The 18,992-nt window shown below is 36.4% G+C and overlaps 1 protein-coding gene across 5 annotated transcripts; it reads right to left on the bottom strand.

Annotated features, from left to right (window-relative positions):
• Positions 1–4,962: 4,962 nt before the first annotated feature.
• On the bottom strand, positions 4,963–18,915 carry HNRNPK (heterogeneous nuclear ribonucleoprotein K). Of its 5 annotated transcripts, none has more exons than XM_051966200.1 (17): positions 18,812–18,908; positions 16,290–16,368; positions 16,100–16,183; positions 15,365–15,462; positions 14,815–14,871; positions 13,271–13,314; positions 12,288–12,360; positions 11,678–11,749; positions 11,059–11,172; positions 10,586–10,714; positions 9,358–9,665; positions 9,196–9,250; positions 8,636–8,740; positions 8,206–8,221; positions 8,041–8,123; positions 7,015–7,184; positions 4,963–6,255 (listed from the first exon to the last, which is right to left on the bottom strand). In XM_051966200.1, exons 3-17 carry the CDS (start codon positions 16,155–16,157, stop codon positions 6,222–6,224), a joined length of 1,416 nt encoding a protein of 471 aa, XP_051822160.1. In that variant the 5' UTR covers positions 16,158–16,183; positions 16,290–16,368; positions 18,812–18,908; the 3' UTR covers positions 4,963–6,221. The 5 variants fall into 5 exon arrangements, with proteins under 5 accessions (XP_051822160.1, XP_051822194.1, XP_051822179.1 ...); XM_051966234.1 differs by having other exon boundaries at positions 4,963–6,195; XM_051966219.1 differs by lacking the exon at positions 18,812–18,908 and adding an exon at positions 18,439–18,525.
• Positions 18,916–18,992: the final 77 nt, after the last annotated feature.

Below are 18,992 nucleotides of genomic sequence, written 5' to 3'. Positions count from 1 at the left end.
AAAAGCATTATGAAGATGGTGGCCTTGGCATAAGTGTCAAAGGAAAGGAAAATGATAGAGATCATTGAGAGGTAGAGATGATGATGAGGTACTTTTCAGGAGCAACAGGCTTGTGCCAGTGCTTGAAGAGAGGGGATAGAATGCTGGATTTGGGAAAAGGATAGTTTAACCTAAAGGTAGATTTCCTGAAGGAGAAGACCATGAGAGCTAAAAAATATATATATTATTGAAGCAAAATTACAAAGGACTACAAATATTTGGATGAAAAATTTGTATTTTATCTTTAGGGCAATATATTAATAAGGGGACACTGAAGGATTTTGAATAGAAGTGAAATATTCAAACCTATGCCTCAGGAAAATAACTTAATGGTTTTGTGGAGGGACTGGAGATGAGAGGGATTTCAAACAAAGATCAATTGGGAGGTTATTTATACAGTCTAGTTAATATGAATTGACATGAGGGTAAAGAGAAAAGGAAAAAAATTCAACTTATTTTATTCCAGTACTTTAGTGAATTCATGATCTTGTGGATATCGGTACACCTTCTACTGTGGTAGATCACAACTCTTCCTTATAATTTCATTTTATGTGATTCTTGTATATGTTTCCCATAATTCTTCCCAAGAAGAACCAAATAAACTGAAGTCCTCCTTCTAGGTTTTTTTTTTTTAAATACTTGAGCAATCTTTCTATTACTCTTTAAGTTTCATTCCATGAAACCTTTCTCCTTTTCTGGTCATATATAGATTTTGGTCTTGAAAATACTTTTTAAAGATTTCTTCTTGTATTCAGGTCATATTGGCAATATATACTGTATTTATGACAATTATATGTTTTCATTGGTTAGTAGCTCACTGGATCATAGTGTTCCTTAATTCATAGTTAGTCATATAACATTGTTATATAACAATATTGTATTATGGAGCTATATAACATATAACATATCATTAGAAATATATTAATGTTAAAAAAAAGATAACCTTTTGTTTCAGGGAGCAGCTTGAAATTATAAAAAGCACCATATAGTTTCCAAAATGCAATCCAGTTGGTTCTCCTTTTGTTAAATTATAGGCCTAGCTCATTGTTCATCTACCATGCCTGTTCAAGGTCGCTAGATTAACTCAATGGATTGCCCAGCTAGTTTCAGATACTAATCAAAGTAAACTACATTCTTTAGTCATTTTATTTTCCCTACCTGAATTTCTGGAATCGCTTGTGCATGACCATGGATTTCATTGAGGAGACTGTGAAATATTGTGAGATTTGATGCAATTGGCAGAATATTAAATGCCAATAGTGTTACACTAAGAACCTTGCCATTCAATGGGAATCTTTCGTCCTTATTTATTGTAGGTAGGACATCCTTTATAACTTCACAAATAAAAGAAGGGACTTTAAAGATGTGATCTACAGCAATTTTCTGCTGTTAAAGTTAAAGCCTGGCAATTTCCCTCTCACATTTTCACCAAGGATATTGTTATATGTAAAGACCATTTTCAAGCTTTTATAAAGATGGGAAAGTAGGTACCTTTCAGTGACTTTCATTCTCCCCAATTCTTTCCCCATTTTTTACCAAATTATTAGTATTAATGGAATAATGTAAATGACTATTAAAATTTTGATTCATAAAGAGCAGAAGTCTATGCCAGAAAGCTACCTAAAGCTATGAATCCTCTTTTAACCCTAACATATTTTGTCCAAAGGAATGGATTGAAATTAATGATCTCTAAGGACACTTTCAGTTCTATTCATCTGAATGTTTGAGTATAACTATTGGCATAAAATAGTGGCAAGTCTTTAATTGGCTTTAAAGTATTATATACATAAGTACTATTATTACTTTGTGATTAAGACAGATTAAATGTGATTGCATGCTTATTAACTTTTATTGAGTCATGCCTATGATGAAGCATACTGATCTATGTTCTGACAGAGAAGTGAATTCAAAGTGCATACAAGAAATACACACACACATACACCTTCTGTCACACACACACACACACACACACACACACACACTCTCTCTCTCTTACTCTCTCTCTCTCTCTCTCTCTCTCTCTCTCTCTCTCTCTCTCTCTCTCTCTTACATTTAACGTGGCCAATTGGCCAAAGCAGGAATTTGTTTTATTTGACATATATATTTGTAATTTTCTTTTCTTTTTCAATGGAGAGTGGCAGGGAAGGAAATGAGCAAGGTGGGAAGAAGAAAATGTAGACATGAAGATAAGATAAAACTAAATATTTAAAAAAGTGGTTTACACCATCAAGATACAAATGTCATTTGAATTATTGATGACTGTAAGCTTTTCAAAGATAAAGTTTTGTATCTCTTTTGTACTCTTCTATTCTTTTCCCATTGTAGTAGTCAATACTGAATTTCCTCAAACTTGTCTACTCTACTGAGTCTATTGTGCCCAATGTGAAATAAAATCTTTTCATTTAGGGACAGAAAGCTATTTTTTATGTGCATGCATATATATTAAATATATACTTATATACAATATATAAATGTGATTATCCAATTATATTTTTATATCTATGTATCTATATAGAGAGAACAGGTGCACGTTTGAACTTGGTTACATCATGTCTCTTCTTTAATTATGCTCCCTTCTCCTGTTGATTACTATCATGCTTTTCCTTTTATGGAACTCTCCTATTCACTAGAAACTTCCAGCCTCTGCTGTTTTCAGCCAGCATCCAATACTCAACCCCTTTTGTTTCCTTGCCAATAGCATCAGAGATGGGCAACACACTTGTGTCTTGGTGAGATTCCTCTCTTTTTCCTATGAAATTCTTGATTGAACCTGATCCAGAAGGGGTGAATGATCCAGGGATCCTATTCATTGAATAAGAATGAATGAATGAATCATTTATTATATTAAGAGCACACTAGGTGGCAAGACCTATTTTAAATGCTGGGGATACAATAGAGAAGGAAGTTCAGTTATAGGGTAGTTGGAAAAGTCTGGAAGATGTAAAGATACAACTATAATACCATTGGTAAGGATATGCCCAGATAAAGGATCTTTAGGTTAGAGCAATAGATCAGATGACAACGCCAAAAGTCTGTAAAGAATAGAAACTGGAAGACCTCCACTTCACCAGAATATAGTTGGTGATTCACATTTTATTAACATTTTGTGAAGTCACACTGAATGGGATCTAGAATCACAAGGAAGGGATTGTCACTTTGTTGTCCACAAGAAGTCTAATGAAATCTGAATGTGACAGATGCAAGCTACATATGTCAAGTAAATGATACTTTCAGGCCTCCAACCCTTCTTATTATACCCTGAAGATTACAGGAGATGAAAGTTATCTTTGACACCTTATCCTTCCTATTATCAATCAGTTATCAAATACCGAGTCTACCTTTCAAATAGCTCTAGCAGCTTTCCATTTGTACTATACCTAAAGTGTAACTCATTACCTGCTGCTACTGTAATACTTACAGCCTCCTAAAGTCCCTTTTCTGATTTTTGCCAGCATAATTTTCCTAAAGCACAATTCAAGTCACTTCCCGCCTTCAGTAGCTTTGCAATGTCTACAAAATGAATAAATTTTTTTACATGGCATTTAGGCCCTTCATGATCTAGCCCCCAAGCTTACTTTTACTGTTAGTTTCCCCTATTCTTCCCTTCAGAGGCAGCTATGTGGCTCAGTGCTGGGTCTGGAGTCAGGAAGAGAGGAGTTAAAATCTGGCTTCACATTTATCAGCTACCCTGGGGAAGTAGTCACTTTGTCTCAGTTTCTCATCAGTAAAATTAGAGAATGAAATGGCAAACTTGTCCATTATTCTTGTCATGAAAACCCGATGGACAGTAGCATCCACGTGATCAAGAAAAGTTGGCCATGACTAAACAAAGGAACATATTCTCCTTTACCTAGTCCATTCATTTAACTATTAATTCCTAAACAAATACTTCCTATTGCTATATAGAGATTTGCTGTAGCTCTCTCCATGAATGGTCCTTTCCCTTAAAATCTACTTAATAAAATCCACTTCATTATTCATCTATGGTCATACTTTTTCCCCCTAAATCACCAAAATGTGTCCTTTATAGATTGTAAACTCCTTAAAGTAAAAAGCATTGTTTCCTCCTTCAATGCTACCAGTCTTTTTATTTCAGTTGTTCCAACTCTGTGATCCACCTAGGGTTTTCATAGCAAAGATACTAGAATGGTTTGCCATTATTCCCTTCTCCAGCTCATTTTACAAACAAGGAAACTGAATCAAACAAGAGTTAAGTGGCTTGTCCAGTCACAGAGCTACTGTTTGAGGTTGGGATAGAACTCGGGTCATTGTGTTTCCAGGTCCCATAGACAATCCCACCTAATTTGTCCCCCAATAACAAGTACTTTCATCATGCAAGCAATATTTGACTTTTGGTTCCTGTTGCCCAAAGCAGAAATGAACTTCAGGCATTGGATCTGAAGTTGGGAGACCACCTGTCTTTCAACCCAGCCTCATTCACTAGTTGTGACTCCCAAAACAACTATTTAACCCACTTCCCTTAATCCACAAGTGAAGAGGCAAACCCCTTTTTAGCCAAAAGTAACCTGATAGCACTGGCGTGATGTCCCACCAGGTCAGATGGTTCACAATTACTTTGGCCTAGCTTAAATCTTATTTGTAAAGTGATCAAAGCAGAATGTCTAAAGACATTTTAAAAGGGAATCCTTCCCATACCTCACAAACCAAATAAAAACATTTGGTTATAGTAAATACTATCTTTACCCTCTTCCCCAAATATTTCTTCCTCTTGAAATATATATACTAGGAATTATTTCAATTGTGCCAAGTTTCAGGACATTATCTTAATTACCATGGTCGGTATGAAACATTAAAAATTGCTAACTAATGTGTGTAATGTAAATGAGACATTTCTTTAAAGAAATAAAGAATCAAACAAACTTAGTAACAATGTCACTCATTCTCCAAACTGGGCACATCAAATCCAGCGTTGTGTGAGTTTATTTTTATTTGGAAGTGAAATTAGAACTTTAAACTATTAATACAAATGCCAAGATACTACACAAAACATCCACAGGTACTTTTTTTTTTTTTTTTTATCACTTTTTGAATTGTTCACAAACATTTCCTACATAATCCAACATACAACAGAGAAATGGTACATCTTTCTTTCAAATCTGCATACAATGGAAAAACAAGTATATATATATATATTTTTACAAAGTTTAACTAGTAGACACCAGGCAAGTTGACAGTTTTTTTTTTTTATAGTCTACAAGTGAGGAATTATCTAAAAATAATCAGAATTTATTCAGCTTCAGTCATTTTCATAACCAAGTGTTATTCTGATTAGTAAAACTTGCTGCTAATCAGGCTTCAGGTGTGTATCTATACCAATGTGTGGTACTGCTCCCAGCTTGGTTTTTCTTCACAATTACTACTATAGAAAATTGTGCTGCAAGTAGGGGTAAGCATTTGCAAAAACCAGCTTGTTGCATGAATGAATGTGGTGCAATTCCTTCCCAAGCAATGGACATTCAAGTCATCAAGTTGTCACCAGGACTATTTGCTTAATATGTGTCCAAGAAGATACGCCTATATCCACAGAGGAGCTGAAAATTAAACTTAGTGTTTAATTAGTGCTGCTTTTGTCTAGGGGTAAAGATTTATCCATTTGAGATTTAATGTCTTAAAAAAAATGACCACCAAAAATAGGTTCACTAAATTTATTTTAAAAATCATAAAACGTTTCTTACAAAAGAGCATTACATTCTGCACACTGCTCTGAATGGATGCCAGGGACACGTGGACTATTGATACTCTTTCTCCCTTGTCCCACCCCCCCCCCCAAAAAAAATTACAGTGACCACAAAGCAAGGTGTTCACAATAGTTACAGGAGGGGAAAAAATTATTATTATTATTATTATTTTTTTTTTTTACCACCAACAATGAACAAAAATAAAATTCACTCTCTCTGCTGCTGTTTCAAAATTTCAATGTTAGTTTTGCGCGCCCTTCCCCCCCCACCCTGTTTGTAAGGAACTAAAACATTACATCTGGTGAACAGCAAAGATTTCACTACACCTCAAATGCAGAACACCTATGAAGCAGAGGAATGTTGGCTTTTTAAACAGAAGCAGATAAAAAAAAAAAGATGCAGGACTCCTTCAGTTCTTCACTAGTCTTAGAAAAACTTTCCAGAATACTGCTTCACACTATAAAAAAGAAAAAATATCTTGCATTAGAATCCTTCAACATCTGCATACTGCTTCACACTATAAAAGAAAAGAAAAAAAAATGCGAATTAGAATTTTTGTACAGAACATCTTGCATCAACATTAAAAAAAAGACAATAAATTTAATGCTAAATTAAAATGACAAACTTGTCAATTAAAGTTTAAATGTAATTTAAATTTGAAAACATAAGCAATTAAAATTAAAGACTTAAAAAAGTCCAACAACAGAAAAATGCTTCTTAACAATAACAGACAGCATAGCAGGATTAAGAAAATGAAAATTTTAAAAGCTGTTAATATTTGGCAGGAAAGACAAAGAAATGCCAGGTGTGAAATGCTGCATTAACAGCACCAATGTTTTCAACTTATCCTGTAGAGGCATGGCCTGTGCCATATGGCAGACTGTGATTTGTTGTCGTTTTAGTTATCTAAAAACAACAAAATCACTAGTCTTCCACACAGAACTAGGCCAATATCCAATGAAATCTTCCATATTTTCTACAGGCTCTATATAATTTTATTACAAGTAGTTTTTGCAGCAGTTTTCACCAGAGAAATGAGAGGACTGCTTGGTTAAGGCTTCTTCCAGCAAGATTAGTATTGAGGGTGTCTTCATTTTAGTAAGAAAGCAGAAGAAAATGAAAGCAAACTACCAGGATGTTTAGAAGTTAGGTCCCCCAAAATAGATTTTGAGATACCATGGCTTCTAAAAGAAATATCAATTGAGGGGGAAAAAAAAGCTTCAAGTTCTAGTATGTTAAAATGAAAAAAATAATTATAAAATTAACTTCAACCTACCTGTTTTGCAGTAAATACTGTGCATTCTGTATCTGGTCCTGTGTTCCTGTAATGGTTATAATTCGATCCTCAGATCCTTCCAAAGGCTCATCAATTTTGATTGATGCTCCAGATTCATGACGTATTTGTTTGATTCGCTGACCACCTTTGCCAATAATAGATCCAGCCAACTGAAAAGTATGAAAACTTTGACAATTACAAATATATTCCTAATTCATTTTAGACAGAATCCTATGCCTAATTTTAGTAGCTTCAAATATTAACTATACAACTTTTACCCAGAAAGTAAAAAGCTCAATTATTAGTTAGTTAATTCTTTAAAGAAAGGTTCTGAATCCAAGTCCATGAACTTGTTAACACTGCTAACAATTTCACTGTAACTGATTTCTTTGGTAATTCCATTTTCAGCATTTCACTGCTCTGAGGAGTGAGGAGTCCAGGCTTCACCAGATTGCTAAAGAGGGGGGAGGAGGGGGGGAATGACTATGACACAAAATAGTTAAGCACTTCCGTAGCCAAATCTGTTTTTCATTTGTATCACTTCATCAGAAATCAACCCCAACTTTTTGGACATTATAAAACTCACTTTCCCTCTAAATTATTGATCAGTCAAGTACAATTTAAAAGTACTAGAGTAAATGGGAATTAAGTTATCAATTTCAAATTAAAGATCAAGTAACTTAACTGCACATCATAAAAAGGGTTAAAATTAGGGAAGGAGGTTCATCACTATCCTTGTGAGGTGACAATTATAGCATTTTACAATGATCTCATAATTAAGATTTTAATATTTACCATACCATGTTACCATAACTGGGATACACAATTTTAAATCATAATGCATAACTTTAAAGAGAAATTGAGGAGCCAAATTAAAGAATGAGTTGTTTATTTTATTGTCTTTCTCCCAAAATAAAATGTTCAAGTCCTGAATGAAGCTCAAGTTAGTAACCCATTTTGTGAAATTGCTCTAGATTTCAGAATATTAAAAAACCAAATGAGTAACTTAATACTGGAATTACTTACATCTTTGGGAATAGTTACTTGTGTTGTAATAATGGGTCCACCAAGATCACCGTATGAGCCACGGCCCCCTGCATAGGAATAATCTAATTTAAATCATAAGCATCTAGTTCTTTATGAAACAGGAATCTTTTTTTTTTTTAACTCAAGAAGGATAAAAACACTTACCATATCCAGAACCACCCTAAAGATTGTGGAAAGAGAAATGTAAAAAATTATTCCACAAAACTTGTACTTATATGAGCATCAGTTTTAAAAACAATTAAAAACATTCATGCAATTTTTTGATTCAACATCCCAGGAAATAAAATCTTTATTCTGCAATAACACCCCCCAACCTCCCAAGCATTATAATATCAGGTTATTTCTAGTTAGTTTCAGAAGGCTTTCTACACCTTCAGGATATATATAAAACATTCTCTGGAGTTTTACTTCATTCCAACATTTACTAAAATAACAAGGATTCCCATTATGTTTATTTCTATATTAAACAGAAACCCCACCCCTTGCTAATTAATTTCAAATCAGAAAATCACTATACACCCACACCAATCTATGATTCAAATAAAGTTTTAAGACTTAAAAAAAAATGTAATACCGTAAACTCATGGTACTCAACCTGTGGTTCATAAGCCATCTGCCATTCGGAAGGACTCCAAGTATCTATTGCAGAGTCCCAAGTCTCATCAGCACTAAAACCAACCTGTATTAGTTAATACACAGTCTCAATTAATATTAACACACTATATTGATGAAACATTTCATTCCCAAATATTAATGATCTCATAACTGGTGATTCATTCAACTGGGGAAAAAGAATACACAGTAAGAGTTCTAGATGGATGTGGTGCAGGAGAAACTTATTTAATGCTGCTTCTAGTGTAAGAAATACCATAATGCTTCACCATAGGTGATAAAGTATGTGGAGTTGGGTAGGTGTATTTTGGCATTGGGATAAAAGAAAATTAGTTCCTCTATAATCTTGGCTGTATAAATATTAAAGAACATCTCAAATGCATTATAACAATGTGCCATCTAGTCTTTCCCCCAAAGTTTACACTACTTAGGAATGAATTGATAATTAGCTTAAATGGCTACAAGGTTACTAGGATAAATATATGGCAAGGACAGTTTTATACAACAAGTCAAAATTCCTACCATGCCATCATAACGGTCACCGGGTCTTCCTCTTCTGTCATAAGCCATAAGATCGCTGAAAGAAAAACAGATTGTGCTTGAGTTACTTTTACAGAAAAATATTTTTGGCACTTAACCCCTGAAATACTATATAGACAATATCTACACTAAAATACAACCTACCCTCCTCTAGGTGGTGGTGGCGGTGGAAGAGGAAGATTTCGAGCTCTGCTACCACCCCTGCCACCACGTCCAGGAGGAGGTGGTGGGGGTCCTCTGCGAGGGCTCATGTCATCATAATCTCTTCTAGATGGGGGCATAGGACGCCCACCACGGCCTGGGGGCATTCTGTCAAAGCCTCCCCTTCCCCGCATGGGAAATCCTACAGGGCGTCCTCGTCGATCATCAAACATCATTGTGAAACCACCATAGTCATAGGTTTCATCATAGAAATTGGGATCATAGGGTTGTGCACGTCCTTTGATGGGAGACTAAACCAAGGAGGAAAAAAAACAAAAACAAACCCTTAATATACAATAGCACACACAAATAAAAACCAAGAATCATATAATTAAATGTACTAAAAAATGCAGAGTATCTAACTTGCTGGGCTGTTTGTGTATAATTCGTTTTCTTTCAATGTCAATCTACTTAAAAAAAAATTTCCAGTAGTTACTTTCAAAGTTTCTTAATACTTCATGTTATTCTTCTAAGAATCTAATCTAAATTTAAATTTATCCAACACCCAACCCCACCATTGTCAGCTGAATTTTAATACTAAAGTGTACCAGAGATAAATCCCCACAATATTTGTTAACTTTTAGAATATTAGTAACTTGGTTTATTTCTTTGAATGTTCTTGATGAATCTAAAGCCAAGCAGAACTGAATGGACCATTATCAATTTAGGAAAGGATAAAGTAAACAATCAACCACCATATTAAAATGGCTACAATGTACAAATACAAAGAATGAAACCATAGCATTATTTCATTTTTGCATTAATGATGCTTAATACCATATGTTGCTTAGCATTTCCCCCTTTTCTTTTGCATTATTTAAATGCTACCCAATTATTCTCTTTCTCAGTCTGTCTTTCTCCCCATATGTTCAAAACTGGGTAAATTTAGTCACAACTTAATTTGTTTATATTGTATGTTGTGGGTTACAATTAAAAGGCAACATAATGACACTTTCTTCAATAGCTAGTCTAAACTTGTGACTAAAGTTAAACAACAAAGGAAATCTTGAATAACTTCTAGGTAAATAAAGATTGATTAGGGAAGTTATTAGTGAAAAGACACAAAGTATGAAATATATAGTAAAAAAAGGGCAACTTTAAAAATAGCGTACAGCTAATCCCAACCTCTCCAAATTACATCTTAAAAACAAGTTTTCTTTCTTCTTTTTACCTCAGATATAAGATCCAGTATGATCTTTATGCACTCCACAACCCTATCAGGCTTTCCACCGATAAGAACAACTCGATCCGTGGAATGAGGACAGCATTCCTGGAAAAGCTTGATAGTTGTCTGAGTGTTCTGTAAGAGAAATTTAAAAAGTGAAATGCTTAATTAAAAAGGTATTTTAAATCAATTAACCTGGGCTTATTTGTAGTACTAACACACCTAGGAAGTTAGTGCTATGGTATAGCAATGTGAAAGCCTGGACACATAGGAGCAATCTTGATATTAATAAAATGTGACTATATTTGTCCCAAAATGAGATCAGACAGAAATAATGGGGGGAGGAAGGGAAATATAGGGAAAGGACAATCCCACTTCTTTAATATGTAAAATTATATAAAAAATAAGATCTAAAAAATTAAAACTTTTTTTCTTTGATAAGGAGTAAGGGAAAAGAGGGAAAAAAAAGGTGTCTTTACCTCTCGAAGTTCTTTGATTTTAGCACCTTTGACCCCAATAATTCCTCCTGCCAGACTCTGGTGAATCAACAGTCTCAACTCGCAGTCAAAGTCGCTTCCTTTATAGTGTTGATACTGCAGATGGAGATGTATAAAACTTTAGTGCAAAATAAAAAAAAACTCCCCAAACACATCCAATCTTTTTAAAGCATAATCATAAAATACTGTTGCAGTGAACAACCTGAAGTTATATTTCAATAACTTTACCAGTTATGTGCTTATTATCCTCAATAGCCAGGCCCAAAAAGGACATTCTGCACCACCTTAAAAAACTATTTTTTTTTTCAGGTCCTGCAACACCATACCCACACTGCAGCCATTTAGCATGTCGCTGTTACCACAGAAATTATTAACAACATTCAAATAACACCATAATATAAATGACTGCAAAGCACTTTGCAAATGTAGTTAATTCCCACTGCAGCATGGAGCAGGGTCAACAGTGAGTTGTAAGACCATTCATATATCTTATTTTCAAGCATTTTCTCTAGAGACGGGAAAGTACACTATGTTAAAATGAAATTGATCCTATGGGCCAGGCTCCATACTTCAGTGGGGGTTCAATGGCACTATGACATACATTTAAGCATTCCACAGCATCAGATTCGAGCGGGAGCTGGCTGGTTGCAGTGGGTGATGGCAACTGCAGGCCCTGAAAGTAGAAAAATAAGAGTAATAGGTTAAGTGTCTAATGTGATCAGGCTATTGTCGCATATATTGGTAAAGCTACTACAACATTTTAACTTAATTATCTAGACAAACTTCTTGCCTAACAACTATTTCTTTAAAAAACAAAACTTCCTCATACTTCAGAAAATTTAAGATCTTGCAATAAAAATTACCACCCTCCCAACCAGCCCATTCTAGCTAACTAAAACTTTTGTATTTCCACATCTCAACTAAAATGGAATCCTAAAGAAACCTGCCAGTATTATTTAATGATAATAATAAAAGGGGACACATACAATAAGAATGTATACAAATGACATTCTCTACAAGTCACCAGTCTTGATTGCCTAATATCCATTAGTGTTGCACATTATGCAGCACTGGTCAATGATACCATAAACTATCACCCAAAGTTCTAATATACTATTCTGTCAACTTTACCCCACTGGCTTAGGGATAACCTGTTAAGCTAATAATCCCCCTTACACTCCAAATACACAAATGAATAAAAATGAGCCTACCTCTTCCAAGGTAGGGATGATTTTCTTCAGAATTTCTCCAATTGTTTCAATATCTGCACTGATACTCAATATGCTGTCAAACATCACAAATACCAGAGAGTACAAAAAAGGTGGAAAAGAAAAATGAGTTTTGTGTTCATCATATAAAAGCAAACTTCACAGAAAAGTAACACGATTATTTAATATTCCCCATTTAAAGCAGTTTATTTACAGACTTTTCACATGCATTGTTTTTTTACGCCCAAAACAGACATGATAAAGATCTTGCAGAGATAGAAAAAGAGAGAAAAAGAGAATAGAGAGAAAGAGAGAGAGAAAGAGAGAGAAAGGAGTATGGATTTTTGGAAGGGCTCAGATTAAGTGGGCAACAAATTGACCAGAACTGAAGCTGAAGTGAATGTTCCCCGCCACCACTAATTTAAGGATACCCTCAACTATTACATTGGAAAAATTGGCACACCTTCTCATAGAAGTGGGGGAAAGGGACTATATGCAAGTGGTGAACATTATATTTGGAATAAAGTTATGAGACCAGTTAGAAATTAGATTACTAATGGGCTCTGCAAGAAAACAAATACAAATGCAAGACAAAACAAAGACAACACAAATGAGAAGTGAAGTAAAGTGAACCAGAGTTAGCGTTTCATCAGAAAAAATTATGAACAGGCAATGTTGGGAAGCAAGGTGGGCCACAAAGACAGAGAGCGAAAGACTATTTTTGAAACAATTTGATTTACAATGCAGCAAATATGCAACACTTGAAGCTGTGCTCCTTCCATCGAAATAAAATTAGTGGATCGTTTGGGTGGGCAACTCACGGTAAAAGTTCAGTGACAAAAAGACTTAATGGGGAAAATAAGACAGAAACTTGAAAAACAATACACCGTCTAAAGGGGATACTATTTAATTATATAAAAGGCAGGTAATAAAATACATTTCTCTCTTTCTAATCAGGCAGTGAGGCATAAACTGTTGGGACATACCGCTCGGGGCCACTGCTGTCTGGGACTGAAACACTGGCATTGTACTGCATTGGTCATTGGCGTTCGTGGATGTTGGCATTGGGCATGGGCATTCAATCAGAAGTTGTCAAGTATGGTACCCGTTTGGCAACGAGCACATTTTTGGGCATAGCCAACCAGGGTTTTCACATGGGCGTTCAGGGGCGGATGGGCCAACGTCATGGTGGGCAACGCAGGGGTAAGTCGATCCAGTACATGGGCAACGGAGATATATGGCCAAAAAAACAAGGAGAGGGAAAAGGGGGAAAAGCAATAAATTTTAATTTAATACAAACTATACTCATTACTCTCAATTAATGAAACAAGCTTAAGTTGTTCTGAAGACTAACACAATAATGGACTGCTCTACATCTGACTGCCTTAACATTTAAGGATCTTAAAATGATGGTTCTAACTAATTACTTTTTACAAACGTTGTTTCAGTAGCAGGCTGGCTCATGAGGGTAGACACAAAACCTGTCATGACTTGTTTTATTGAAGTCTTGAGGAAATGGGGAAATTAATAACCCAGATGATGACAGACAACATCTGGATTAAGAGGAGAGATGTTTATTTAAGGAAAAAAAGTAAAACAAAAACTCCACACCACCAAAAATCCTGGCTATTAAAAAGTTTGGTTTTTGGATGTTTAAGACTTATTTCTGGGTCCTAATAGGCAAGTTTGAAACTTTTAAACAATTTTTCAAGTTCAGTTTACAGTAATCAAGAGGAACATACAAAGATCTGCGACCGAAAGAGAAACGAAATACTGTCAGATAAGTGTTCAACACAAAGTCATAATTGCCTTAATTTTAGCAAGATGTTAAATATAAGGGCGTAGACTATGAGAAATAATTTAGGCGCTTTGGTGTAGTCAAGTCCTATAAATACACACTTCTGGGAGATGCCATATCAAATGTGTCTAATCACAAGAGTCAACCCACTATAAAATTTGAACACGCAAGTCATAGCCATTGACAAATTGCTTCCCAATTATAAAGTTCCTACACTAACTTATACCCATATTTAAACCATGCAATTTCCTTAACATTAATGTTTTTGTGCTTCATGTGCAAGCTGTTAAAGAACAGATGGACAGTTTTATCAAAGGAATTTAAAAAAATCATTGGGTTAAATCAGCCACCTGCAATGGTTTTCAGTAATACTGTAATTGATTCACACATATGGGAAATGGTGCAATTAAAGGTTTTTAAGCTTTGTCAATATTTCTAATCAAGATGTTATCTTGCTTGAAGTGTATAATTTAGTGGAATCCTGTTAGAAAGTGAAGAGGTTTAATATAAACCTCCTCCCACGACTCAATCTGGGTTTTAATTGTAACAGGAATGGCAATACTTGAAGTCTTAAAAAAAAAAAATAATATATATATAGGTATGTTTAAAAAAAAATCATTACAAATGGCTTGTACCTAGACTATTAAATGAAGTCTGATTGAAATTTTAAATTTTCTAGCAACATGTAAACAGAAGCTGACCGAATAGTAGTTTGAAGTCTTGAATACTTACGTCTGTACGAAGAGCTTTGATATTTTTGCCTCCTTTCCCAATCACTGCTCCAGCATTCTAGGGGGAAAAAAAATACAAAGGAAAAGATTAAATTTAGATTTGCAGTATGAAAATACTTAAAATGAATGAAGCTCTTTTTTAAGACTCCGTTAAAAAAAATTTAGGGTGGCAAAATTTTCACTGGCCTCAAAACCACTTATGCAAGCACTACATATTTAAGACAACAGTACACACAAAAGTCAATTTTTTCTCATGTCTCATTTGTGCTTTCCTCTTTAAATAAATCCAGGAAAATATTTCTTCATTTCCAATGAAAGATTTCAACACAACTGAGAGCAATCAATAACTACATATGGCTGAATAAAAATTAAGACAGCAATTTCTGCTCCTGGTAAATTTTCTATTTGCCAAAATAAAACAAAAACTTAGCGCCTCTGAACCCAATGAACTTTAACTTCATTAGATAAGAACTGAATTTTTTTTTTTTTAAAAGAAATTCAATTTTGACAACACTGGTCATATTTTAGCCAATTTTAAATACAATTCATACCTTGCTTTGAAGCAAAATGCGCAGTTCAACCATCTCGTCAGTGTTTCTAGATCTTTTAAAGGCCTGCTCCTCCTCCATATCTTCAGCAGGGCGTTTACCTAAAAATTAAAGGCAGTTTGAATTAAAAAGAATGTCGTCTTCTCTTAACAGTGTTATCCTTTCCTTAACTCTGCTTCATTTGGAGGATTACTGACACTTTCACCAAGTTAGAATAATCCTGAAACTGAAGTTACTAGTAAAGGGTAACTTCTATTCAGATAAAGTATTTGTTGCTAATTGCAAGTGTTACCTACAGGTTACAAATACTGTTACATTCTTTTTTGAAGTCTGTTTGAGATCAAATTTTTTTTCAAAAAGTCTATTATCAGGCACAGCATGCACTGTGACAAAATATCCTTGAATAGATCTTTAACATCAACGTAAAAGTCCTAATAGATTAAAAAAAAAATCCTTTTTGTATACAGAATATCCTTATTGGAAAAGGCTGTAAAAAGCAGCATTTCTGTTACAAAAATATTTAAATTCCCTATTTACAAAAGCAAAATCTTAAAAGGGCATCAAAGGGAGCACTAAATATAAGTAAAAATTAACAGATATGGCGACACTGGCTATTTAATGACTATAGAATAAAAAACGTACCAAAGTTTTTACAGTGCTTATGTTGCCACTTTCCCTTAAAATCCACATCATATTTCTACTAATATAACTGGAAAAAAAACGCCAAATTTTACTCACCAAATTCACCATTAGTTTCAGTGTTGGGGAAGGTTTCTTCTGGTTGCTCAGTCTCCATTTTCTCAGATTAAATGGGTAGACAATCTGTCAAAGAATAAACAAGCTAGTACATCTGGTTCATTGGAAAATAAGCTGTGTATATCTTGCTAAACTGAGCAAGCAAAGAAATGACTCTGCTTCTAGAACGTACCAGTATTATATATCCTTGCAGAGCAGAACTGAAGTGTTCTGGGCGGGATCAACAACTGACACCCTAGTGCTGCAGTAGCCTATAAAAATCAACATAAATCAGTTTTGATTTTTTCTATTACTGAATACTAATTCTGACGTCAAATTTAAAGTAAATCTCAATCTTCCTATTTTTGTAACTTTTTTTTAATGTCCAAGGCTTAGCCAGGACTCTAAACAAATTCTTAAAAGGAAAATCAATTATTAATTCTAAGTTGAAGTTGATTTTTTTTCTTGGAGGAAAAAGGCCGGTTCTTTTTAATGCTAAATGGGCATAGTATTGATATTTCAGAACACTTCTTCATATAAATACAAAAGTTTAAAATTCTTAAGTTACAATTTAACTATTTTTACTAGAACCTTCTGGGTATGTTATATGCAGGGCAGAAGAATTGTTGACAATTCTTCCATTTTGCTTTCTTTATACTATAAAGGATTTGCTGTCTTGTTAGAACTTAAACCTCATCCAGACCCTAGTACCTTTGAAACTGTTAAATTTAATATTTATATCCTTCTCTACTTAATCATATGAAAATTTGATAACTTTAAAATGTTAAAAAAAACTTAAAAGGCAGCAGTTAGAATACTACCATTTATCTTGATTCCAATTTACCCCAAAGGAACATATTAACCAGGTCAAACTTCTAGTGAATATCCTAAGCCTGGTGGTAGGAGCTACTAAAAACGTGGTACTATTGTATCACATTCACTCAAGCTCCCCCACCCCACCCCCAACACCATCCATCACTAGACTAAGACAAAGCAGAAACAAGGTAAAGGTGTAGTCATTTTTAAACATTTAACAACTTGAATCAGGCATAATGATCCAAGATAATATAATGGCAAAGAATTAATCATAGGTATCCTGTTTGGTTTCCTTTGGGCTACATCATACCGCACATAAACCTACTGAGATTAACACAAGTATTTAAACTTTAATTCCACGGGAGAAGCTTCTTTAACAGCATCTCGTGCCGCGGTTTAGAGCGCGGATTTTCTGGTACAGTCTAACCCCTACAAAGAGGGAACCACAGAAAAGACATAGCAGGAGACGCCCTCGATTCTGACTGGCAGAAAGGCCGACACGTGGCCCGTTGAGCCGAGATGCGGCTAATCGGTCCGGTGTAGGATAGGGTTAAAAATCCGCCAGCGTTAATAATTCATTTTCTGGTAGCAATTATCCCTACACAACGTTTACTCCCTTCTCTGCATCTAAGAAGACGGTCTAGGATTAAGAATGGAGAAAAATAACTAGTTGGGCGAGGTTCGTAGAGATATGTAAAGCGGCCGCTGCCCATCCTAAGGCCTTTATCTTTGCCGAACTACCTCGAAATTTCGGCTTAAGTGGTTCGCCAGTCCCCTATCAAAGATTTCTATTCTTCTCCGAAAGCCGACCGACACAAGGGTGGCGCCAATACCCAAGAGTCAATAATTGAAAAAAGGGCGAAAGGACGTAGCAGAAACGCAGCGCCTCTTTCCTCACCAGAATCCGACGGGAAATGGCGGCCCCTGTAATGGCGCCTACGTGCTACTAGGCGGAGGCCCCTCCCCCCACTCACCACGCGGTCAGGAGGACTTCATCCCTCGCCCTCCCCTCCCCCCCCACTTCTCCCCCTCCCGCCACAGCGGGAGAGACAAAGCAGCGGAGCCACAATCTAACAGTTATTATAATCTTGCGCCCCCCACTCGTACCGCCGGCTCCGATGAAGCAAAAACGCGGTAAGCACCCACACAAAGGCGCTAACGTCGCCAAGATATCAAGGTCTCTGGGTCTCCTTCCAACCCTCGCAGGATTCCGCCCCCTCTTCGCCACCCTCCAACAACCCCACCGACAAGGCCCCGGTAACAGTGAAGGGCTTCTCTCATCATTCTGGGGCATGTCTCCTAAATTCCCGGGGGAAATTTAGCATTATGATCCTATGAGAGCGGAATCAGGGAAATGGCGGAGGTTGGGGGGGGAGGGGAATACAAGACAACGTTCTCCAAAGAGGTTTGCCAACCCCCGAGCATGCGGAGACACCCTGAAGGGGACCTTTGCAATAAGTGGGGAGAAGTGGTCTCCGACCCGGACCCTAGCCCCTCGCGACACATTCCCCAGCCCAGGTCCTTACCGCACGAGGCCGCCTTCTCTTCTACGCCGCCGCTGCCCCAGTCGGTCCGAGCTAAACAGAGAGCGAGCGCAGGCCCCCACTCCCCTCCCCCACTGCCTGCGCTCCCCCTTCTTCTACCGCCCTTCCCTCCACCACCATCCCTCATTGGCTACTCAGCCTTCAGCGGTGGCGCGAGGGCGACGTGATTGGCCCAAGGCGCTGTCAATCTCAACGCAGGAGGAGGCGGCGGCCCCGCCTTCCGCCGGCGCCTCCCTTCAGGCTGAAAGGCCGCTCCGGCCCTAAAAATCCTGGTTAGAAAGGCTCCCGAAAAGCTTTAAGGGCATCAGTGCCGTACCCGAACCCACAATGCAGAGACCCCAGTAACTCCCATTACCTGTAGGCTTAAGAGTAAGCAAAACGCCAGCCGACAGAGGTCGATGCCGTAGAGAAACAGAGGATAATGGCGTCTGCAGTGCTGTCGCCTCGAGCGCCCTCCTCCTTCTCTCGCTCTCACACACTAGCCCAGACGGGCCGGCATCTCGCGAGATCTAAAGGATCTCTCGCTTGCTCGCTCG

The sequence above is a fragment of the Antechinus flavipes genome, chromosome 1 (assembly GCF_016432865.1).
Source record: "Antechinus flavipes isolate AdamAnt ecotype Samford, QLD, Australia chromosome 1, AdamAnt_v2, whole genome shotgun sequence".
Lineage (NCBI taxonomy): Eukaryota > Metazoa > Chordata > Mammalia > Dasyuromorphia > Dasyuridae > Antechinus > Antechinus flavipes.
This window is presented reverse-complemented; position numbering and strand designations above follow the sequence as displayed.